Source organism: Ranitomeya variabilis, chromosome 2 (assembly GCF_051348905.1).
Source record: "Ranitomeya variabilis isolate aRanVar5 chromosome 2, aRanVar5.hap1, whole genome shotgun sequence".
NCBI classification, from domain to species: Eukaryota; Metazoa; Chordata; class Amphibia; order Anura; family Dendrobatidae; genus Ranitomeya; species Ranitomeya variabilis.
In genome coordinates, this window is record NC_135233.1 from 876,248,945 (window position 1) to 876,275,185 (window position 26,241).

General features: G+C 48.0%; 1 protein-coding gene across 1 annotated transcript in view; it reads right to left on the bottom strand.

The window, feature by feature from the left end:
- LOC143808072 (putative cation-transporting ATPase 13A4) overlaps window positions 1-26,241 on the bottom strand; it is a 506,094-nt gene that overhangs the window by 33,974 nt on the left and 445,879 nt on the right. The window contains exons 26-27 of the mRNA XM_077290329.1: window positions 19,866-20,040; window positions 4,261-4,433 (exon numbers count right to left, since the gene is read on the bottom strand). Coding sequence (XP_077146444.1) covers window positions 4,261-4,433; window positions 19,866-20,040 — 348 coding nt within the window. The remainder of the gene's footprint in view (window positions 1-4,260; window positions 4,434-19,865; window positions 20,041-26,241) is intronic.

A 26,241-nucleotide genomic window follows, 5' to 3' on the forward strand; every position in this document is an offset into this window, starting at 1 on the left:
TAGTGTTAAATTTCATTATTTACCATAATGTAATGATTACAATTAAACTTTCATATATTATAGATTCATTATCCACCAACTGAAATTTGTCAGGTCTTTTATTGTTTTAATACTGATGATTTTGGCATACAACTCCTGATAACCCAAAAAACCTGTCTCAATAAATTAGCATATCAAGAAAAGGTTCTCTAAACGACCTATTACCCTAATCTTCTGAATCAACTAATTAACTCTAAACACATGCAAAAGATACCTGAGGCTTTTAAAAACTCCCTGCCTGGTTCATTACTCAAAACCCCCATCATGGGTAAGACTAGCGACCTGACAGATGTCAAGAAGGCCATCATTGACACCCTCAAGCAAGAGGGTAAGACCCAGAAAGAAATTTCTCAACAAATAGGCTGTTCCCAGAGTGCTGTATCAAGGCACCTCAATGGTAAGTCTGTTGGAAGGAAACAATGTGGCAGAAAACGCTGTACAACGAGAAGAGGAGACAGGACCCTGAGGAAGATTGTGGAGAAGGACCGATTCCAGACCTTGGGGAACCTGAGGAAGCAGTGGACTGAGTCTGGTGTGGAAACATCCAGAGCCACCGTGCACAGGCGTGTGCAGGAAATGGGCTACAGGTGCCGCATTCCCCAGGTAAAGCCACTTTTGAACTTTTGAACCATAAACAACGGCAGAAGCGCCTGACCTGGGCTACAGAGAAGCAGCACTGGACTGTTGCTAAGTGGTCCCAAGTACTTTTTTCTGATGAAAGCAAATTTTGCATGTCATTCGGAAATCAAGGTGCCAGAGTCTGGAGGAAGACTGGGGAGAAGGAAATGCCAAAATGCCTGAAGTCCAGTGTCAAGTACCCACAGTCAGTGATGGTGTGGGGTGCCATGTCAGCTGCTGGTGTTGGTCCACTGTGTTTCATCAAGGGCAGGGTCAATGCAGCTAGCTATCAGGAGATTTTGGAGCACTTCATGCTTCCATCGGCTGAAATGCTTTATGGAGATGAAGATTTCATTTTTCAGCACGACCTGGCACCTGCTCACAGTGCCAAAACCACTGGTAAATGGTTTACTGACCATGGTATTACTGTGCTCAATTGGCCTGCCAACTCTCCTGACCTGAACCCCATAGAGAATCTGTGGGATATTGTGAAGAGAAAGTTGAGAGACGCAAGACCCAACACTCTGGATGAGCTTAAGGCCGCTATTGAAGCATCCTGGGCCTCCATAACATATCAGCAGTGTCACAGGCTGATTGCCTCCATGCCACGCCGCATTGAAGCAGTCATTTCTGCCAAAGGATTCCCGACCAAGTATTGAGTGCATAACTGAACATTATTATTTGATGGTTTTTTTGTTTGTTATTAAAAAACACTTTTATTTGATTGGACGGGTGAAATATGCTAATTTATTGAGACAGGTTTTTTGGGTTATCAGGAGTTGTATGCCAAAATCATCAGTATTAAAACAATAAAAGACCTGACAAATTTCAGTTGGTGGATAATGAATCTATAATATATGAAAGTTTAATTGTAATCATTAAATTATGGTAAATAATGAAATTTAACACTATATGCTAATTTTTTGAGAAGGACCTGTATACTAGCTATTGAAGCCGTTCTACGCCCGGGTGGCGAGCATTTATATTGGTATATGGTCTCCATCCTGGTATGTGCTGCTGCCATCTTGCTCTCCCATCCTGTCATGTGCTGCTCCATCCTGCGCCCCCATCCTGTCATGTGCTGCTCCACCCTGTCATGTACTGCTCCATCCTGCATCCCCATCCTGTCATGTGCTCCCATCCTGCGCCCCCATCCTATCATGTGCTGCTCCATCCTGCGCCCCCATCAGTGCGGGCGGCTGTGCTGAGTGCGGGCGGCTGTATGTGGCTGTGCTGTGCGTGGGCGGCTGCGCGTGGCTGTGCTGGGTGCGGGTGGCTGCGCGTGGCTGTGCTGGGTTTGGGCGGCTGGGCGTGGCTGTGCTGGGTTCGGGCGGCTGGGCGTGGCTGTGCTGGGTGCGGGTGGCTGCGTGGCTGTGCTGAGTGCGGGCGGCTGTGCGTGGCGGTACTGAGTGCGGGCGGCTGTGCGTGGCGGTACTGAGTGCAGGCGGCTGTGCGTGGCTGCGGGCGGCTGTGCATGGCTGTGCTGGGTGCGGCGGCTGTGCGTGGCTGTGCTTGGTGTGGGCGGCTGTGCGTGGCTGTGCTGGGTGCGGGCGGCTGTGCGTGGCTGTGCTTGGTGTGGGCGGCTGTGCGTGGCTGTGCTGGGTGCGGCGGCTGTGCTGGGTGCGGCAGCTGTGCGTGGCGGTGCTGGGTGTGCGGTGGCTGTGCGTGGCTATGCTGGGTGCGGCGGCTGTATATGGCTGTGCTGTGCGTGGGCGGCTGTGCGTGGCGGTGCTGAGTGCGGGCGGCTGTGCGTGGCGGTGCTGAGTGCTGGCGGCTGTGCTGGGTGTGGGCGGCTGTGCTGAGTGCAGGCGGCTGTGCGTGGCTGTGGGTGGGTGTGCGTGGCTGTGCTGGGTGCGGTGGCTGTGCTGGGTGCGGCGGCTGTGCTGGGTGCGGTGGCTGTGCTGGGTGCGGCGGCTGTGCGTGGCTGTGCTGGGTGCGGTGGCTCAGGCTGTGCTGGGTGCGGGCGGCTGTGCTGGGTGCGGTGGCTGTGCTGGGTGCGGTGGCTGTGCTGCTCCATCCTGCGCCCCCATCCTGTCATGTGCTGCTCCACCCTGTCATGTGCTGCTCCATCCTGCGCCCCCATCCTGTCATGTGCTGCTCCATCCTATCATGTGCTGCTCCATCCTGCACCCCATCAGTGCAGGCGGCTGTGCTAAGTGCGGGCGGCTGTATGTGGCTGTGCTGTGCGTGGGCGGCTGTGCGTGGCAGTGCTGAGTGCGGGCAGCTGTGCGCGGCGGTGCTGAGTGCAGGGGGCTGTGCGTGGCTGTGGGCAGCTGTGCGTGGCTGTGCTGAGTGCAGGCGGCTGTGCTGGGTGCGGGCGGCTGTGCGTGGCTGTGCTGGGTGTGGGCGGCTGTGCGTGGCTGTGCTGGGTGCGGCGGCTGTGCGTGGCTGTGCTGGGTGCGGTGGCTGTGCGTGGCTATGCTGGGTGCGGCGGCTGTGCGTGGCCATGCTGGGTGCGGCAGCTGTATGTGGCTGTGCTGTGTGTGGCGGTGCTGAGTGCGGGCGGCTGTGCGTGGCGGTGCTGAGTGCGGGCGGCTGTGCGTGGCTGTGCTGAGTGCAGGCGGCTGTGCTGGGTGCGGTGGCTGTGCGTGGCTAACCTGGGTGCGGCGGCTGTATGTGGCTGTGCTGTGCGTGGGCGGCTGTGCGTGGCGGTGCTGAATGCGGGCGGCTGTGTGTGGCGGTGCTGAGTGCGGGCGGCTGTGCTGGGTGCGGGCGGCTGTGCTAGGTGTGCGTGGCTGTGCTGGGTGCGGTGGCTGTGCGTGGCTGTGCTGGGTGCGGCGGCTGTATGTGGCTGTGCTGTGCGTGGGCGGCTGTGTGTGGCGGTGCTGAGTGCGGGCGGCTGTGTGTGGCGGTGCTGAGTGCGGGCGGCTGTGCTGGGTGCGGGCGGCTGTGCTAGGTGTGTGTGGCTGTGCTGGGTGCGGTGGCTGTGCGTGGCTGTGCTGGGTGCGGCGGCTGTGCGTGGCTGTGCTGGGTGCGGTGGCTCAGGCTGTGCTGGGTGCGGTGGCTCAGGCTGTGCTGGGTGCGGTGGCTCAGGCTGTGCTGGGTGCGGTGGCTCAGGCTGTGCTGGGTGCGGTGGCTGTGCGCGGCGGTGCTGGGGGCCTGAGCAGGCAGGGACACCGGCGCGCTGTGGGGGGTCAGGTGTCGGAGTCGCCACTAGCTCAGGCCCCCGGCACTTGCTATAGTTACCTGGGCCTGATCCAGCGCTGCGCGCCGGTCTGTCTTCCGGGTCCTCTGGCTGTGACTGTTCAGTCAGAGGGCGGCGCGCATTAAGCGCGTCATCGCGCCCTCTGAACTGTGAACGTCACAGGCAGAGGATGTGGACCGGAGGACGGAGGAGCAGCGCGCAACGGAGGAACGGGACAGGTAAATATATCATACTTACCCTCCTGGCGGTCCCTGCTTCTCCGTTGGAGATCGCGGTGTGCGTTCAGTGTTTACGCATACCGCGATCTCCTGGGAGCGTCGCTCTGTGGGGCCTAGACTGCGCCGGCGCGTGCGCTTGCGCAGTCTATAGAGGCTTCGGACAGAGTGACGCTCCCAGCGTTATATTATAGATATATATATATATATATAGATAATTGCTTTGTTACATTTCATACTTACAGTTAGTGTAGATTGGCTTCCTGAAAGGTTTTCCTTTACAAAATACAAATTCTACAGTCATGAGATTCATCCCACTTATGAACCACATTGTGGTCGTTAAAAAATTTTGACTAACCAATATTGCATCATCTACAGTATTGTTCAGTGCACTGTGATTCGAAGTAAGACATCCACTGCAAAAGAGAATGGATCTCAAAATAGGTCAAATAATTTATAAATATACCACAGTTCAAAAGTTTTAGGCAGGTATGAAAGAAATGCTGCATAGTAAAAACTCTTAAAATAAAAATAAGTAAATAAATAAATAAAAGTTTTAATAGTTTGCATTTTGCTAATTAATGAAAGCAAAGTGAATTAACAAAACAGAAATCTAAATCAAATCAATATCGGGTGCAACCACCTTTTCCCTTCCAAACAGCATCAAAGCATCAATTCTTCTAGGTTTACTTTGATTAAATTTTTGAATGAACTTGGCAGAGAGGTTGTTCTAGATATCTTGGTGAACTAAACACAGATTTTTCCTTCTGTATCTTCATTTAATAAATACAGACTTTATGATTTTGAGATCAGAGTTCTGTGAGGGTCATATCATCACTTTCAGAACTCTGTGTTCTTATTTACACTAAAGATTGTTCTTAATGACACCTGCCTAAAATTTTTCCACAGTAAAGTTTACAAATAAAATATAAGTCAATAGTTTGGACACACCTCTTCATGCAATGGTTTTCCTTATTCTTATTGTAATGTGAGTGTTGTAGATTCAGATGAAAGCAGCAAACTACAAAGGAAAACCAAGAATTACCTTTGCTGTGGCAGATAAGTTCATCAGAGTTCCCAGCCTCAGAAAATACAAATTAACAGCACTTCAGATACAGGCCGTCATAAATTATGCACAGACATCAAGTAGTAAAAATTTATCAACATCAAATGTGCAGAGGAGACTGCAAGAACAAGGTTTTATGGTCAAATTGCTGCAAAGAAACCACTACTGAGGACCACAAACAAGAAGAGACAAGCCACACAAGGACTAGACATTAGATAACTGGAAATTTGTACTGTGGTCTGATGAGTCAAAATTTGAGATTTTTGATACCAACTGCCATGTCTTTGTGAGATGTAGGAAAGGTGAGCAGATGGTTTCTACATCTATGGGGCCCACTGTGAAGCCTTCAGTCTGTATCTACAATGTGCACATTTCAATTATGAACACAGAAAACCACTGGATGAGCAGGTGTGTCCAAACTTGTGATAAGTGCAGTAAATACTTTTGTTAACAATGCATGTTAGCTAAATTATATTCAGGTGATTCTCATAAAATTAGAATATCATCAAAAAGGTCCTTTATTTCAGTTCTTCGATACAAAAAGTGAAACTCCTATATTATATAGAGTCATAAACAAATGCCTCACTTTATTTGTAATTTCTGTTAATGTTGATGATTATGGATTACAGCCAATGAAAACCCAAAAGTCATTATCTCAGTTAATTAGAATAACTAATGAAAAACACCTGCAAAGGCTTCATAAGCATTTAAAAAGATCATTTAGTCTGTTTCAGTAGGCTCCACAATCATGGGGAAGACTGCTGTCTTGACAGATGTCCAGAAGCAGTCATAGACACACTCCACATGGAGAGCAAGCCACAAAAGGTCATTGCTAATGAAGCTGGCTATTCACAGAGTGCTGTATCCAAGCATATTAATGGAAGGTTAAGTGGAAGGAAAACATGTGGTACAAAAAGGTGCACAAGGATAGCCGCAGATTTGAAAGGATTATTAAGAAAAGGCCATTCAAAAATTTTGGGGAGATTCATAAGGAGTGGACTGCTCGATTCATTGATTCAAGAGACACCACACACAGACATATCCAGAACATGGGCTACAAGTGTCACATTCCTTTTGTCAAGCCACTCATGACCAGTAGGCAACGTCAGAAGGGTCTTACCTGGGCCAAGGAGAAAAAGAACTAGGCTGTTGATCAGTGGTCTAAGGTGTTGTTTTCAGATGAAAGAAATTTTACATTTCATTTGGAAATCAAGATCCCAGAGTCTGTAGGAAGAGTGGAGAGGCACACAATCCAAGTGTCCTGAGATCTAGTGTGAAATTTCCACCATCAGTGATGGTTTGAGGAGCCATGTCATCTGATGGTGTAGGTCCAGGGTGTTTTATGAAGACCAAAGTCAGAGCAGCCATCTGTTAGGGTTTGCGGAACGCACCGAATATATTTATTGATGTGATTGGTGCGTTCGCAACCCGGGATCCACCGTGCAGGAAATATCCTGCCGCTAAGTAAATGGCGGCACTATATGGCGGTATTAACCAGCTCTGTTAGCTTCACAGAGCGGCCAAGAAAGCAACGCTCTGTGCCCTGTTAACTCTCACAGAGACACAGGCTAACTACCCAGAAGAGAGCAGTCAGTGGTCATGCATGCACACAACACTCCTCGCCGGAGGTGCCAGCATTCTAGGGGCTTATTTCATCCGGGTCCCTGAATACTCTCATACACAATCTCCTCACCGGAGGTGCCAGCATTCTAGGGGCTTATTTCAGCTAGGTCCCTGAACACATTCACGCATATGACCACAGTGGCGCAAAGCATGTAACTTTAGAAGATACTAGCGCATGGCCGTGCGGCCATGCGAGCCTTAAATAGCTGTAGCACGTTCAGGACCTTAAAGAAGAGGACCAATGAGAGATTGCTACAGAGTCTGCGTACCTACAGGACCTTCCTAGAAAGACCAATAGACTTGGCTGCAGTACCTGAACATGTGACCCTTGATCTCCACTGAGAGATCTTACCCTGGGCATGCTCAGTATGTGCAAAGCAGGACTTAGTCCCAGAAAAGCCTGTTCGCCGTAGATCAGTGCAGGGTACAATAGCAGAGCCTGGAGAGGCAGCAAAAACCCTTTGCACTGAATCAGACTCAGTGAGACGCTGGGACCAACGTCTCCGCTGAGCAGGCTCCACTGCGGCCGAAGGAGAATGGGAGACCGCAGCAGAGGCGGATCGAGATTCCCCCTGTGCAGCAGAGGAAACTTGACTCCTAACACCATCTACCAGGAAATTTTAGAGCAATTCATGCTTCCCTCTGCCAACAAGCTTTTTGGAGATGGAAATTTCATTCTCCAGCAGGACTTGGCACCTGTCCACACTGCCAAAAGTACCAATACTTAGTTTATAAACAACCGTGTCACTGTACTTGATTGACCAGGAAACTCGCCTGACCTTAAGCACATAGAGAATCTATGGGATATTGTCAAGAGGAAAATGAGACACGCCAGACTCAACAATGTATATGAACTGAAGGCTGCTATCAAAGCAACCTGGGCTTCCATAACACCTCAGCAGTGCCACAGGCTGGTCGCCTCCATGCCACGCCACATTGATGCAGTAATTGATGGAAAAGGAACCCCGACCAAGTATTGAGTGCATTTACTGAACATACATTTCAGTAGGCCAACATTTTGGATTTTACAATCATTTTTCAAGCTGGTGTTATAAAGTATTCTAATTTACTGAGATATTGACTTTTAGGTTTTCATTGTCTGTAAGCCATAATCATCAACATTGACATAAATAAATACTTGAAATAGATCTCTCTATTTGTAATGACTCTATATAAGATATGAGTTTCACTTTTTGTATTGAATAGCTGAAATTACGGTTGAGCGAAACGGATCGAACATTTTCAAAAGTCGTCGACTTTTGGCAAAGTCGGGTTTCGTGAAACCCGACCTGATCCCAGTGTGGGATCGGCCACGCGGTCGGCGATCTTAGCGCCAAAGTCACGTTTCGTATGACGCTTTCAGCGCCTTTTCTCAGCCAATGAAGGTGGACGCAGAGTGTGGGCAGCGTGATGACATAGCTCTCGGTCCCCACCATCTTAGAGAAGAGCATGGCAGTGATTGGCTTGCTCTCTGTGGCGTCACAGGGGCTATAAAGGGGCATGCACGCCGACCGCCATCTTACTGCTGCCAAGCTGAGCATAGGGAGAGGTTGCTGCAGCTTCGTCAGAAGCAGGGATAGCATTAGGCAGGGTACATTAACCCCCAAACTGCTTGTGCTGTAGCGATTTCCACTGTCCAACACCACCTTTTCTTTGCAGGGACAGTGGAGGCTAGATTTCTCTTCATCAGCTCTGTAGCTTATTGGGCTGCCTTAGAAGGCTCCCTGATAGCTGCATTGCTGTTTGTACGCCGCTGTGCAAACCAACTGCTTTTTTAAAAACACAAATCCTGTTGCTCCTTCCTTTCTGCACAGCTATCCTTTGCACAGCAGTCCTTTTTATTGCTGCCAGCCATACTTTTCAGAGATTATTGTAGGGAGATAGTAATTGTAGTACAGTCCCTTTTGTTTTTTATTTATATATCTTCCAGCCACTTTCTGCCCCTGAAACTGTGTAGTGTAAAACAGTGGGCCTGTATTTTTCTGCACTGTCCCACACCTGAAAAGGGAGATTAATATTGCCAATCAGTGCATCTGCGCCAGTCCTGTCTGTGGTATCTCTGTCAGTCATTTTGTGCCACAGAAACTATATTGTAATATAGTGGGCCTGATTTATTCACTAGTCTCCCATAAAAAAAAATAAAAATAAAGGGAGAGTAATATTGCCAAATCTGTGCATCTGTGCCAGTCGTGTCTGTGGTATCTCTGTCAGTCATTTTGTGCCACAGAAACTATACTGTAATATAGTGGGCCTGATTTATTCACTAGTCTCCCATATAAAAAAATAAATAAAGGGAGAATAATATTGCCAACCAGTGCATCTGTGCCAGTCCTGTCTGTGGTATCTCTGTCAGTCATTTTGTGCCACAGAAACTATACTGTTATATAGTGGGCCTGATTCATTCACTAGTCTCCCATATAAAAAAAATTAAAATAAAGGGAGAATAATATTGCCAAATCTGTGCATCTGTGCTAGTCGTGTCTGTGGTATCTCTGTCAGTCATTTTGTGCCACAGAAACTATACTGTAATATAGTGGGCCTGATTTATTCACTAGTCTCCCATATAAAAAAAAAAATAAAGGGTGAAGAATATTGCCAAATCTGTGCATCTGTGCCAGTCGTGTCTGTGGTATCTCTGTCAGTCATTTTGTGCCACAGAAACTATACTGTAATATAGTGGGCCTGATTTATTCACTAGTCTCCCATATAAAAAAATAAAAATAAAGGGAGAATAATATTGCCAAATCTGTGCATCTGTGCCAGTCGTGTCTGTGGTACCTCTGTCAGTCATGTTGTGCCACAGAAACTATACTGTAATATAGTGGGCCTGATTTATTCACTAGTCTCCCATATAAAAAAAAAATAAAGGGAGAATAATATTGCCAATCAGTGCATCTGTGCCCGTCCTGTCTGTGGTATCTCTGTCAGTCATTTTGTGCCACAGAAACTATACTGTAATATAGTGGTCCTGATTTATTCACTAGTCTCCCTTTTAAAAAAATAAATAAATAAAGGGAGAATAATATTGCCAAATCTGTGCATCTGTGCCAGTCGTGTCTGTGGTATCTCTGTCAGTCATTTTGTGCCACAGAAACTAAACTGTCATACATTGGGCCTGATTTATTCACTAGTCTCCCATTTAAAAAAACAAAAATAAAGGGAGAATAATATTGCCAAATCTGTGCATCTGTGCTAGTCGTGTCTGTGGTATCTCTGTCAGTCACTTTGTGCCACAGAAAATATACTGTCATACATTGGGCCTGATTTATTCACTAGTCTCCCCCAAAAAAATTAAAATAAAGGGTGAAGAATATTGCCAAATCTGTGCATCTGTGCTAGTCGTGTCTGTGGTATCTCTGTCAGTCATTTTGTGCCACAGAAACTATACTGTAATATAGTGGGCCTGATTTATTCACTAGTCTCCCATAAAAAAAAATAAAAATAAAGGGAGAGTAATATTGCCAAATCTGTGCATCTGTGCCAGTCGTGTCTGTGGTATCTCTGTCAGTCATTTTGTGCCACAGAAACTATACTGTAATATAGTGGGCCTGATTTATTCACTAGTCTCCCATATAAAAAAATAAATAAAGGGAGAATAATATTGCCAACCAGTGCATCTGTGCCAGTCCTGTCTGTGGTATCTCTGTCAGTCATTTTGTGCCACAGAAACTATACTGTTATATAGTGGGCCTGATTCATTCACTAGTCTCCCATATAAAAAAAATTAAAATAAAGGGAGAATAATATTGCCAAATCTGTGCATCTGTGCTAGTCGTGTCTGTGGTATCTCTGTCAGTCATTTTGTGCCACAGAAACTATACTGTCATACATTGGGCCTGATTTATTCACTAGTCTCCCATTTAAAAAAACAAAAATAAAGGGTGAAGAATATTGCCAAATCTGTGCATCTGTGCCAGTCGTGTCTGTGGTATCTCTGTCAGTCATTTTGTGCCACAGAAACTATATTGTAATATAGTGGGCCTGATTTATTCACTAGTCTCCCTTATAAAAAAAAATAAAAATAAAGGGAGAATAATATTGCCAAATCTGTGCATCTGTGCCAGTCGTGTCTGTGGTACCTCTGTCAGTCATGTTGTGCCACAGAAACTATACTGTAATATAGTGGGCCTGATTTATTCACTAGTCTCCCATATAAAAAAAAAAATAAAGGGAGAATAATATTGCCAATCAGTGCATCTGTGCCCGTCCTGTCTGTGGTATCTCTGTCAGTCATTTTGTGCCACAGAAACTATACTGTAATATAGTGGGCCTGATTTATTCACTAGTCTCCCTTTTAAAAAAATAAATAAATAAAGGGAGAATAATATTGCCAAATCTGTGCATCTGTGCCAGTCGTGTCTGTGGTATCTCTGTCAGTCATTTTGTGCCACAGAAACTATACTGTAATATAGTGGGCCTGATTCATTCACTAGTCTCCCATATAAAAAAATTAAAATAAAGGGAGAATAATATTGCCAAATCTGTGCATCTGTGCTAGTCGTGTCTGTGGTATCTCTGTCAGTCATTTTGTGCCACAGAAACTATACTGTCATACATTGGGCCTGATTTATTCACTAGTCTCCCATTTAAAAAAACAAAAATAAAGGGAGAATAATATTGCCAAATCTGTGCATCTGTGCTAGTCGTGTCTGTGGTATCTCTGTCAGTCATTTTGTGCCACAGAAAATATACTGTCATACATTGGGCCTGATTTATTCACTAGTCTCCCCCCAAAAAATTAAAATAAAGGGTGAAGAATATTGCCAAATCTGTGCATCTGTGCTAGTCGTGTCTGTGGTATCTCTGTCAGTCATTTTGTGCCACAGAAACTATACTGTAATATAGAGGGCCTGATTTATTCACTAGTCTCCCATTTAAAAAAAATAAAAATAAAGGGAGAATAATATTGCCAGATCTGTGCATCTGTGCCAGTCGTGTCTGTGGTACCTCTGTCAGTCATTTTGTGCCACAGAAACTACTGTAATATAGTGGGCCTGATTTATTCAGCACTCACCCACACATAAAAAGGGAGATTTATATTCACAACAAGTTGACATACAGCTTCTACCTTGTTTTTCAGTACCATATAACGGTTGTTAGTTTGGTTACATTTTCCCAAGAATGAGGAAGGCTGGTGGAAGAGGTCGTGGCCGTGGGCGGTCAATGCCATCTGGTAATGCTGATGGTGGTGGTGCTGCTGGTGGAGCATCGGATGGGAGAGGGAAAATCAAAATAGCACCTAAGTCTTGAGTTTTTGAGCCAGCATCATCGTCCGGCTACACAAGGCCTCGAACGCTACCTTTTCTGGGAGTTAAAACCCGAATGATCAGTGCAAAGTGATCTGTCAGAATGTCAAAAGTTTAAATACAACTTGCATGTGTCGACATTTAACCACCATGCACTTGCAAGCCTGGACTAGCTACCAAACATCCCGTAACATTGTTGCACCCGCTCACAATGAAGCTAGTCAGCAACGCTACATTCCTTCCCTCACTGTAAGCCCACCGGTTAGAACAACGACAGCAGCAAATGTGGAGGTGTCGTCGCTAGGGTAAAGCAGTCAGGGAATCACAAGTTTATTGGTAGGAAACACAGCATGTAGGCCTAGATCGAGAATTTCATCACCAACTCTCTCTCAATCTGCCATGTCCACCACCACCACCACCGCAAGTCCCACCATATGCACCTCGCCAGTCCAGCTCACCCTCCAAGAGACTCTCATTAGGAAAAGAAGGTACTCACCCTCTCATCCGCATACACAGGGTTTGAACGCCCACATTGCTAGACTTATATCGTTAGAGATGATGCCCTACCGCTTGGTTGAAAGCGAAGCTTTGAAAGCCTTGATGGCCTACGCAGTACCATGCTATGAGCTACCCAGTCGACACTTCTTTTCGAGAAAAGCCATCCCAGCCCTCCACCAGCATGTCAAAGACAGCATTCTCCATGCACTGAGGCAATCAGTCAGTAGAAAGGTGAACCTCACAACTGATGCATGGACCAGTAGGCATGGTCAGGGACGTTACGTGTCCATCACGGCACACTTGGTTAATGTGGTGGATGCAGGGTCCACAGGGGACAGCCACAGTGGGACAGTTCTGCCTAGCCCACGGTCTAGGAAACAGTTGGCTGTAGGTGTTATGGAAATATTAGGGTTGGATAAATATATCCCTGTGTGTGCTGTGGCCGCTCCCAATTAGACTGAGTATTTTGAGCGCTCATCAAGAATGGACTGTACACAACTGTGACAGAACAACATTCCATCAATACTGATACTTTATTGTACATACATAGTTTTATATTTTCACATAGAAAGGAGTGGTTAGGGGTTGTCAGGGGTGGTTAGTTAATTATCATATTGTCTAGCTCCTCTGTCATTGGTTATCTAAAACATATATGGAATATTGTGATTAATGCTCATATGACTGCTGATCAAGCAACTAAACTCGAGTTCTCTGTCTAGGACAAAGTGGAGACACCTGACCAGCAGTCACCAAACATCTGACTCTCTTCTGCTTTTAGGGGTGGAAAACCCCATATGATCTGTCTGGGTTATATCAGGCTTATATCAGTTCAGTTTGTGTCAGCCATTTTAAACCATTGATTATAATATATATATTAGCTGTGAGCATATAAGTATATATTTGATTATAGAGGAGTATACATGCAAGTGAGATCTACATGATATATATATTTCTATCACATAGGCGTTTGCCACCCCTCCTCCTCCTCCTCTTCCAGCCTAAGCGAAAGCTCATCCACAGAGCGCAGTCGCACGACCACTCCATCCACAGCTGCCAGTGTTGCACACGAAGTGTCCCATTATGGACAGCTAGTGGTAAGCATCAGCAGGCTGTGTTGGAAATGAAGTGCTTGGGTGACAACAGACACACCGCGGAAGTTTTGGCCAAGTTCTTACAGCAAGAAACTCAGTCATGACTGGGCAGTGTACATCTTGAGGCAGGCAAGGTAGTCAGTGATAACGGGAGGAATTTTATGGCTGCCATAGCCCTTTCAGAACTGAAACACATACCTTGCCTGGCTCACACCTTGAACCTGGTGGTGCAGTGCTTCCTGAAAAGTTATCCGGGGTTACCAGTCCTGCTCCTCAAGGTGTGACGACTTTGCTCTCACATCCGCCGTTCGCCCGTACACTCCAGCTGTATGCAGAACCATCAGCGATCGTTGAAGCTTCCCCAGCACTGCCTAATAATCGACGTTGCAACAAGGTGGAACTCTACACTGCACATGCTTCAGAGGCTGTGCGAACAGTGGCGTGCTGTCATGTATTTGTGGGAGGATACACATACATGGGCAGGCAGTTGGATGGCAGACATGGAGTTTTCTGCTGTGCAGTAGTCGAAGCTCCAAGACCTGTGTCAAGTCCTTCAGTGTTTTGAGGAAGGCACACGGCTGGTCAGTGCGGACGACGCCATCATAAGCAAGAGCATTGCACTAATGCGTCTGCTGATGCAAAGTTTGACGCACATTAAGGAGCAGGCGTCTGCAGCTGAGGAGGAGGGAAGCCTTGATGACAGTCAGCCATTGTGCGCTCAGGGAAGTCTCGGGGACGAGGTTGCGGACGAAGAGGAGGAGGAGGAGGAAGATGGGGATGATTATTTATGGGAGGAGGAAGCATCTCAGGGGGAAATAGAAAGTGTTGGTGGTGCAAGGTCAGGTACAGGTTTTTTGCGGGAGACAAGTGATGTGGATTTTCCAGAAAGTGCTCCTCAACCCAGCACAAGCATTGATTTGACACCTGTAACATTGGCCCACATGGCTGATTATGCCTTGCGTATCCTAACAAGGGACCGCATTATCAAAATGATGACCGATGAGGATTACTGGTTGGCCTGCCTCCTGGATCCACGCTATAAAGGGAAATTGCAAAATATCATGCCACATGAGAACCTTGAGCAAATATTGGCTACCAAACAAGCAACTCTTGTAGACCATTTGGTTCAGGCATTCCCAGCACACAGCGGCGGTGATGGTTCTGACAAGAGCTGCAGGGGGCAACATGCAAGAGGTGTTAGAGGGGCACAAATCCCCTCTAGGCACGTCAGAGGGTGAGTATATCCCTATTTTTAATTTTAATTCTTTATTTTTTACATGGATATGGATCCCAGGGCCTGAAGCAGAGTTTCCTCTCCTTCAGACCCTGGGAACCATACACTGGGAACTTCCGATTCCGATTCCCGATACCACAAAAGTATCGGATCTCGGTATCGGAATTCCGATACCGCAAGTATCGGCCGATACCCGATACTTGCGGTATCGGAATGCTCAACACTAGAAGTGGCATTAGACAGAGGGGTTTTATGACCAGGTTGTGGAGTAATTTCGCAATGACCGCAGACACGACAGGTACTGCAGCATCGATTTAAAGTGACAGGAGACAACATTTGTCCAGTATGGTTACTAACTATTTTTCCTCCCTTATCGATGTTCTCCCTCACACGTCATTCCCCTTTGATTACTGGGCATCTAAAATAGACACCTGGCCTGAATTGGCAGAATATGCATTACAGGAGCTCGCTTGCCCAGCTGCTAGTGTGCTATCAGAAAGAGTATTCAGTGCTGCTGGTTCAATACTGACCAAAAAATGGACTTGTCTGGCTATCCAAAATGTTGATGATCTAACCTTCATTAAAATTAACCAATCATGGATTTCTAATTATTTTGCCCCACCTTTCCCTGCTGACACCTAGCTTTCCTGTAAAAAAGGTCTTGCTTTTGGACTCGTCTTACTGACTGCTCCAATTTCTCCATTTGCAGCTGCTGTATGTCCACCATAGGCCTTTTTTACACCTCCCTAAATGGGCTGACTCCCCCCATGGGGCCGTGGTCACCACTTGATGAAAGCACCCGTGCGAGTGCCGTTTGGCTAAACAGGTGGGTGTGCCCACTTTTGGGTGACGGCACTGGCACAGGGTCCCTCATAGTACAATGAAGTGTCTCTGACGGGGGTGGTGCACACCCAATGTCAGACACACCGTCGTAACATGAGGGGCCCTGGGCCAGTACCGCCGCCCACGAGAGAGTGTCCCCCCCAGCTCAAACAGTGCTCTACCACTTGCAAAATTACCTCTCACTGCTCCACCACTGTTTAGTCTGTGCTGTTAAATCCTTCAATGGCACTGCCAATACCAATTTGTTGACATGATTATTGATAGTAAAAATATTCAGGGGCCCTGCCCTACATTTACACCAGTTAATACTTTGCGCCAACTACCACTGTCTGCAAGTCAGCAGAGGAGCCCACCCCTGTACCTAGGTATGCCACCTGTTTATTTGTGAATTTTTTGGGGGGCTAGACATTAACCTCACTTTATTATTTTGGCCTACTAACTGTGTCAGACACTCCTTACAGTTGTCCTCCACTGAACAAAGCTAGGCCGCCTGCGTACTCCTGTAACCTATTTTTAACTGCATTTTGCCTATTACTTTTTGGCCCTACTAACTGTGTCTGCCCCTTGGTGCAATCGTCCTCCGCTGACCACACCAATGCTGCCTGTGTAACCCTGTAACCTATTTAAACCTGCATAGAGCCTACATTTTTATTTTAGGCCTAGTAAGTCTGTCTGCGGTCCCTCCTTGCAATCGTCCTCCGCTGACCACACCAATGCTGCCTGTGTAACCCTGTAACCTATTTAAACCTGCATAGAGCCTACATTTTATTTTAGGCCTAGTAAGTCTGTCTGCGGTCCCCCCTTGCAATCGTCCTCCGCTGACCACACCAATGCTGCCTGTGTAACCCTGTAACCTATTTAAACCTGCATAGAGCCTACATTTTATTTTAGGCCTAGTAAGTCTGTCTGCGGTCCCTCCTTGCAATCGTCCTCCGCTGACCACACCAATGCTGCCTGTGTAACCCTGTAACCTATTTAAACCTGCATAGAGCCTACATTTTATTTTAGGCCTAGTAAGTCTGTCTGCGGTCCCCCCTTGCAATCGTCCTCCGCTGACCACACCAATGCTGCCTGTGTAACCCTGTAACCTATTTAAACCTGCATAGAGCCTACTTTTTTATTTTAGGCCTAGTAAGTCTGTCTGCAGTCCCGCCTTGCAATCGTCCTCCGCTGACCACACCAATGCTGCCTGTGTAACCCTGTAACCTATTTAAACCTGCATAGAGCCTACATTTTATTTTAGGCCTAGTAAGTCTGTCTGCGGTCCCCCCTTGCAATCGTCCTCCGCTGACCACACCAATGCTGCCTGTGTAACCCTGTAACCTATTTAAACCTGCATAGAGCCTACATTTTTATTTTAGGCCTAGTAAGTCTGTCTGCGGTCCCTCCTTGCAATCGTCCTCCGCTGACCACACCAATGCTGCCTGTGTAACCCTGTAACCTATTTAAACCTGCATAGAGCCTACTTTTTTAATTCAGGCCTAGTAAGTCTGCGCCAGTCCTTCCAATTGTCCTCCGCTGACCACACCAATGATGCCTGTGTACCCCTGTAACCTGTTTAAACCTGCATAGAGCCTACATTTTTACTTTAGGCCTAGTAAGTCTGTCTGCAGTCCCTCCTTGCAATCGTCCTCCGCTGACCACACCAATGCTGCCTGTGTAACCCTGTAACCTATTTAAACCTGCATAGAGCCTACATTTTTATTTTAGGCCTAGTAAGTCTGCCTGCGGTCCCTCCTTGCAATCGTCCTCCACTGACCACACCAATGCTGCCTGTGTAACCCTGTAACCTATTTAAACCTGCATAGAGCCTACTTTTTTACTTTAGGCCTAGTAAGTCTGCGCCACTCCTTCCAATTGTCCTCCGCTGACCACACCAATGCTGCCTGTGTATGCCTGTAACCTTTTTTAAACTGCATTGAGCCAACTTTTTTGTTTAAGGCCTACTACCTGTGTCTGTCTGCGCCACTCAATACAGCTGTCCTCCTCTGAAAAAGCTGAGCTTCAATTGTCAGGTTTTCAGCCTATAGGAATTTGAAAACTGCATTGGGCCTACTAGTTTGGTTGGGGCCTACTAACCGTGTCTGCCGCTCCTTGGTGTTCTCCTGGTTTTTTTTCCTGAGCTTCAATCTTCAGGCTTTCGGCCTATATTTGAAATATGAAACTGCATTTAGGATACTAGTTGGGTTGGGCCTACTAACGGTGTCTGCCGCTCCCTAGTGTTGTCCTCCACTGAACAAAGCTGAGCTTCAATCTTCAGGCTCTCGTTAAGTAGTTGTTAATATAACACTGCAGTTGGCCTACTAGTTTGGTTGGGGCCTACTAACGGTGTCTGCCGCTCCAAGTTGTTCTCCAGGTTTACTTGCCTGAGCTTCAATCTTCATGCTCTCATTAAGTAGTTGTTAATATAACACTGCAGTTGGCCTACTAGTTTGGTTGGGGCCTACTAACGGTGTCTGCCGCTCAAAGGTGTTCTCCTTCACTGAACAAAGCAGTGCCGCCTGTTTACTCCTGTTACCAATTTTGAACTTTATTTTGCACACTTTATTATTTGGGCCTACTAACTGTGTCTGCTTCTCATTACAGTTGTCCTCCACTGAACTAAGCAATGACGCCTGGTTAGTCCTGTTACCAATTTTGAACTGCATTTAGCCCACTTTATTATTTGGGCCTATATCTGTGTTTCCTCCTCATCCTGCCCATTGCCCAGCCAGTGCTAGATGACTCTTGTGGTACATTGACCCAGACCACTAAATTCCCCTTGCACGCTACACAGCCACAATCTGACCCTGCTGAAAGTCAGGTTCCCCTTCCCGCATACTATACCACCTTACACAGGGACAAAGAGGAAGGTGCAGATGAAAGTGCAGGTTCCTTCATCAGGGGTGCATACTCGTTGGCGACGTCACTGGCACAGGGCCCCTAATAGTATGCAAAAGTGTCGCTGCCGGTGGGAGGCGCCCCCACCGTGCAAACACACCACCGTACTTTAAGGGGCCCTGTGCCAGTGCCAATGCGAACGAGTGGGCCCCCCTGCTTGCTCAGGATCACAGCACTTGCAAAGTTGAAATACTTACCTTTCACTGCTCCACCGCCGTGATGTAGTCCACGTTTCTTGGGCCCACTAAAAACTTGAACCAGCCCTACCCCCCACAACTTTAGCCAAATGACCCCCAATTTCCAATGCCTAACTATTATTATAAAGTAAATTAAGATTGACAAGCTTCAGTAACAAGAATGGATGTTTTTGCCATTAAAATGGGCACTGTAGGTGTTTTCCTGGCCTCCATTCACTGCCGACTATGCTTCCCCATTGACTTGCATTGGGTTTTGTGTTTCGATTGATCCCCGACTTTTGGCGATAATTGGACGATTTCACTCGACTCGACTTTTGACAAAGTCGGGTTTCGCGAAACCCGACTTGATCCTAAAAAAGTGAAAGTTGCTCAACCCTAACTGAAATAAATTAACTTTTTGATGATATTCTAATTTTGTGAGAAGCACCTGTATGTAACTTCACTGCACACTCCCAAAATGATGCAACTAAAAGAATCTTAATTTTGTAATCCCACAGGGTATTTGAAAACTAATTCAGTACTGTTCGATGTTTCGACTATCCTGAATCTTTGTCACGGTGTTGCATTTTTGGAATTGAATAAACTTTGGGTTGATTGTGGCTGCACTGATGTGAAGAGAGAGGCTGTGCAGTGTTGGGAGATTCACAACAATTTATCTAGTCACCTATATAAGCGAATTATTTTTCATTCATCCTGTGTTATTATGAAATAAAGATCCATTTATTTGCATAGTTTTGGGAGTGTGCAGTGAAGTTTCTTATATGTGTCATGGGACCCATTCTGATCTGCTTGCACCCCCGTCCCATTGACACAGAGTGCACCCCAAATTATTCTTACTTGCTAGCAATATTATTATAGACTGTGTATAGTAGTAGTCTAAACCTTGTTTCATATTTTTTTAATCTTTTTTTAGAACGTATTAGACAATCTCAGCTTACAGGGGTTCTGTTTCATGTTCCATTGATATACAGTTTAGCCACCTACCCACAATTAAAGAAATGTATTATTCTTTGTGGAGAACATCAAATTTGCATCATTGTTAGTGAAATATTAAATTCTAATACAAATTTAACGTCCAGCTTGCTCTGGTATAATTTTAATTTAGCATATAATAAATGTTAACACAATCAGTGCCATCCTATGTCTGTAGACAGGGTAATATAAATTTACCTGAAAACATCATAATCATCATAAAATGGCTGCGTCTGAACCACTGTGAAAGCAATTGATTGCACAATCAAACTAAAGATGGTGTGCAGAACAATTGACAATAGCAAAGGTGGAGAAATGAGCTGTCCAGAAGGCCGATAAGGAGCCAATTTCTGAGCTGGGCCAGTTAAACTCACTGAAAAAGAATATTATCTGATAAGTAAATGACAGCACAATTTTATTAGAAACACAAATTTCCATCAACCATCTACTAGGATATGGCATAGAAGTAATCGATTTACTTTTGAGGCATACAGAAAATTCTAAATATTACAACATTAGATGAGAGAATTGATTAAATAAATGGAACTAGAGTCAGTTTCAAAAGCATTTGTTAAATTTCCTGAATCCAGTGGCAGATAGCCACACTTTTGTTAGATTAGTTGTAGGGTTAGGGTACCGTCACACATTGAAATTTTCACGATTCGTGACGTCGCAGCGTCGTATAATCATCGCTCCAGCGTCGTAGACGTGCGGTCACACGTTGCAATCACGGCGCTGGAGCGATGCCGAAGTCCCCGGGTAACCAGGGTAAACATCGGGTAACTAAGCGCAGGGCCGCGATGTTTACCCTGGTTACCAGCGTAAACGTAAAAAAACAAACAGTACATACTCACCCGTCGGTGTCCTTCAGGTCCCTTGCCGTCTGCTTCCTGCTCTGAGTGCAGCCGTACAGTGAGAGCAGATCGCAGCACCGCTGCGCTCTGCTCTCACTTTCAGGCCGGCACTCAGAGCAGGAAGCAGACGGCAAGGGACCTGAAGGACACCGACGGGTGAGTATGTACTGTTTGTTTTTTTACGTTTACGCTTGTAACCAGGGTAAACATCGGGTTACTAAGCGCGGCCCTGCGCTTAGTTACCCGATGTTTACCCTGGTTACAAGCGAAGACATCGCTGGATCGCTGTCACACACAACGATCCAGCGATGTCAGCGGGTGATCAAGCGACGAAAGAAAGTTCCAAACGATCTGCTACGACGTACGATTCTCAGCAGGGTGTCTGATCGCAGTAGCGTGTCAGACACTACGATATCGTAACGATATCGCTAGAACGTCACGAATCGTAACGTCGTAGCGATGGAAATTTCAATGTGTGACGGTACCCTTAGGAATAGAAAAACAAATAAATAAATGAGGCCTGATTAGTGCCAGAGCCTAAAAAGCCCTGATGTGCAACTGGATCAAAAACTTTGTGCAGTGGTACAAGTGAAGGCCAAGAAGAGGTATTGTGCTAATGTTCTTTTTCAATTATGCGCCATGGTCTGAGTGACCTCAGATCATAATAAACGTTTGTTTTCACATCTAATCTAATTTAGGCAGATTTGCTCATTATAATTACAAATATCGTAAATCATTATTAAAAAAACGTTCACTTTATTCCCACAGAAATTAAGATACCTAGATATACAATAAAGATATAAAATTTCTGTGAAAAAGATATATGTAGAAAATATCTTTATAGCTACTATCTATATATATAAGAGGCATCGTAATTACTAGCTAATCCCACCCCCTGCACAGTAGCTCTGCCCCCACACATCACCACACACAATCCCGCCCCCACCACATTACCACACACAATACCGCCTCCCACCACATTACCACACACAATCCCGCCCCCCACCACATTACCACACATAATCCCGCCCCCCACCACATTACCACACACAATCCTGCCCCCCACCACATTACCACACATAATCCCGCCCCCCACCACTTTACCACACACAATCCCGCCCCCCACCACATTACCACAAATAATCCCGCCCCACCACATTCCCATACATAATCCCGCCCCCCCCCAAATTACCACACACAATCCCGCCCCCCACCACATTACCACACACAATCCCGCCCCCACCACATTACCACACACAATCCCGCCCCCCACCACATTACCACACACAATCCCACCCCCCACATTACCACACACAATCCCGCGCCCCACCACATTACCACACACAATCACGCCACCCACCACATTACCACACATAATCCCACCCCCCACCACATTACTACACAATATCCCGCCCCCCACCACATTACCACAAACAATCCCGCCCCCCACCACATTACCACACACAATCCCGCCCCCCACCACATTACCACACACAATCCCACCCCACACCACATTACCACACACAATCCTGCCCCCACCACATTACCACACACAATCCCGCCCCCCACCACATTACCACACACAATCCAGCCCTCCACCACATTACCACACATAATCCTGCCCCCCACCACATTACCACACACAATCCCGCCCCCCCACCACATTACAACACACAATCCCGCCCCCCACCACATTACCACACACAATCCCGCCCCCCCACCACATTACCACACACAATCCCGCCCCCCACCATATTACCACACACAATCCCGCCCCACACCACATCACCACACACAATCGCGCCCCCCACCACATTACCACACACAATCCCGCCCCCCACCACATCACCACACATAATCCCGCCCCCACCACATTACCACACACAATCCCGCCCCCCACCACATTACCACACACACTCCCGCCCCCAACCACACCACCACACACAATCCCGCCCCCACCACATTACCACACATAATCCCGCCCCCCACCACACCACCACACATAATCCCGCCCCCCACCACATTACCACACACAATCCCGCCCCCCACCACATTAACACACACAATCCCGCCCCCCACCACATTACCACATATAATCCCGCCTCCCCACCACCTTACCACACACAATCCTGCCCCCCACCAAATTACCACACACAATCCCGCCCCCCACCACATTACCACACATAATCACACCCCCCACCACATTACCACACACAATCCTGCCCCCCACCACATTACCACACACAATCTCGTCCCCCCACCACATCACCACATTACCACACACAATTCTGCCCCCACCACATTACCACACGCAATCCAGCCCCACACCACATTACCACACACAATCCCGCCCCCCCACCACATTACCACACATAATCCCAGCCCCAACCACATTACCACACACAATCCCGCCCCCATCACATTACCACACACAATCCCGCACACCACCACATTACCACGCACAATCCCGCACCCCCACCACATTACCACACATAATCCCACCCCCCACCACAGTACCACACACAATCCCGCCCCCCATCACATTACCACACATAATCCCGCCCCCCAACACACCACCACACATAATCCCGCACCCCACCACATTACCACACACAATCCCGCCCCCCACCACATTACCACACACAATCCCACCCCCCACCACATTACCACACATAATCCTGCCCCCCACCACACCACCACACATAATCCCGCCCCCACCACATTACCACACACAATCCCGCCCCCCACCACATTACCACATATAATCCCGCCTCCCCACCACATTACCACACACAATCCTGCCACCCACCACATTACCACACACAATCCCGCCCCCACCACATTACCACACATAATCCCACCCCCCACCACATTACCACACACAATCCTGCCCCCCAGCACATTACCAAACACAATCCTGCCCCCCACCACATTACCACACATAATCCCGCCCCCCACCATATTACCACACACAATCCCACCCCCCTACCACATTACCACACACAATCCCGCCCTCCACCACATTACCACACACAATCCCGCCCCCCACCACACCACCACACATAATCCCGCCCCCCACCACATTACCACACACAATCCCGCCCCCCACCACATTACCACATATAATCCCGCCTCCCCACCACATTACCACACACAATCCTGCCCCCCACCAAATTACCACACACAATCCCGCCCCCCACCACATTACCACACATAATCACACCCCCCACCACATTACCACACACAATCCTGCCCCCCACCACATTACCACACACAATCTCCTCCCCCCACCACATCACCACATTACCACACACAATTCCGCCCCCACCACATTACCACACGCAATCCAGCCCCACACCACATTACCACACACAATCCCGCCCCCCCACCACATTACCACACATAATCCCAGCCCCCACCACATTACCGCACACAATCCCGCCCCCCATCACATTACCACACACAATCCCGCCCACCACCACATTACCACGCACAATCCCGCACCCCCACCACATTACCACACACAATCCCACCCCCCACCACAGTACCACACATAATCCCGCCCCCCACCACAGTACCACACACAATCCCGCCCCCCATCACATTACCACACATAATCCCGCCCCCCAACACACCACCACACATAATCCCGCACCCCACCACATTACCACACACAATCCCGCCCCCCACCACATTACCACACACAATCCCACCCCCCACCACATTACCACACATAATCCTGCCCCCCACCACACCACCACACATAATCCCGCCCCCCACCACATTACCACACACAATCCCGCCCCCCACCACATTACCACATATAATCCCGCCTCCCCACCACATTACCACACACAATCCTGCCCCCCACCACATTACCACACACAATCCCGCCCCCACCACATTACCACACATAATCCCACCCCCCACCACATTACCACACACAATCCTGCCCCCCAGCACATTACCAAACACAATCCTGCCCCCCACCACATTACCACACATAATCCCGCCCCCCACCATATTACCACACACAATCCCACCCCCCTACCACATTACCACACACAATCCCGCCCTCCACCACATTACCACACACAATCCCGCCCCCCACCACACCACCACACATAATCCCGCCCCCACCACATTACCACACACAATCCCGCCCCCCCACCACATCACCACATTACCACACAAAATCCCGCCCCCCACCACATCACCACATTACCACACAAAATCCCGCCCCCCACCACATTACCACACACAATCCAGCCCCACACCACATTACCACACACAATCCTGCCCCCCACCATATTACCACACACAATCCACCTCAAACCACATTACCACACATAATCCCGCCCCCCACCATATTACCACACAAAATACCGCCCCCCTACCACATTACCACACACAATCCCGCCCTCCACCACATTACCACACACAATCCTGCCCCCCACCACATTACCACACACAATCCCGCCCCCCACCACATTACCACACACAATCCCGCCCCCCAACACATCACCACACACAATCCCGCCCCCACCACATTACCACAGACAATCCATCCCCACACCACATTACCACACACAATCCCGACCCCCACCACATTACCACACATAATCCCACCCCCCACCACATTACCCTACATAATCCCGCCCCCCCACACCATTACCACACACAATCCCGCCCCCCACCACATTACCACAAATAATCCAGACCCCCACCACATTACCACACATAATCCCACTTCCCCACATTACCACACACAATCCCGCCCCCCACCACATTACCACACATAATTCCACCCCCCCACATTACCACACACAATCCCGCCCCCCCACCACATTACCACACACAATCCCGACCCACCACATTACCACACACAATCCCACCCCCACCACATTACCACACACAATCCCGCCCCCACCACATTACCACACACAATCCCGCCTCCCCACCACATTACCACACATAAACCCGCCCCCCCACCACATTACCACACACAATCCCGCCCCCCACCACATTACCACACATAATCCCGCCCCCCACCACATTACCACACAGAATCCCGCCCCCCCACCACATTACCACACATAATCCCGCCCCCAACAACACCACCACACATAATCCCGCCCCCCACCACATTACCACACACAATCCCGCCCCCCACCACATTACCACACACAATCCCGCACCCCATCACATTACCACACATAATCCCGCCCCCCACCACACCACCACACATAATCCCGCCACCCACCACACCACCACACATAATCCCGCCCCCACCACATTACCACATATAATCCCGCCTCCCCACCACATTACCACACACAATCCCGCCCCCCACCACATTACCACACACAATCCCACCCCCCACCTCATTACCACATATAATCCCGCCTCACCACCACATTACCACACACAATCCTGCCCCCCACCACATTACAACACACAATCCCGCCCCCCACCACATTACCACACATAATATCACCCCCCCACCACATTACCACACACAATCCTGCCCCCCACCACATTACCACACACAATCCCGTCCCACCACCACATCACCACAATACCACACACAATTCCGCACCCCACCACATTACCACACACAACCCAGCCCCACACAACATTATTACACACAATCCCGCCCCCCCACCACATTACCACACATAATCCCACCCCCCACCACATTACCACACACAATCCCGCCC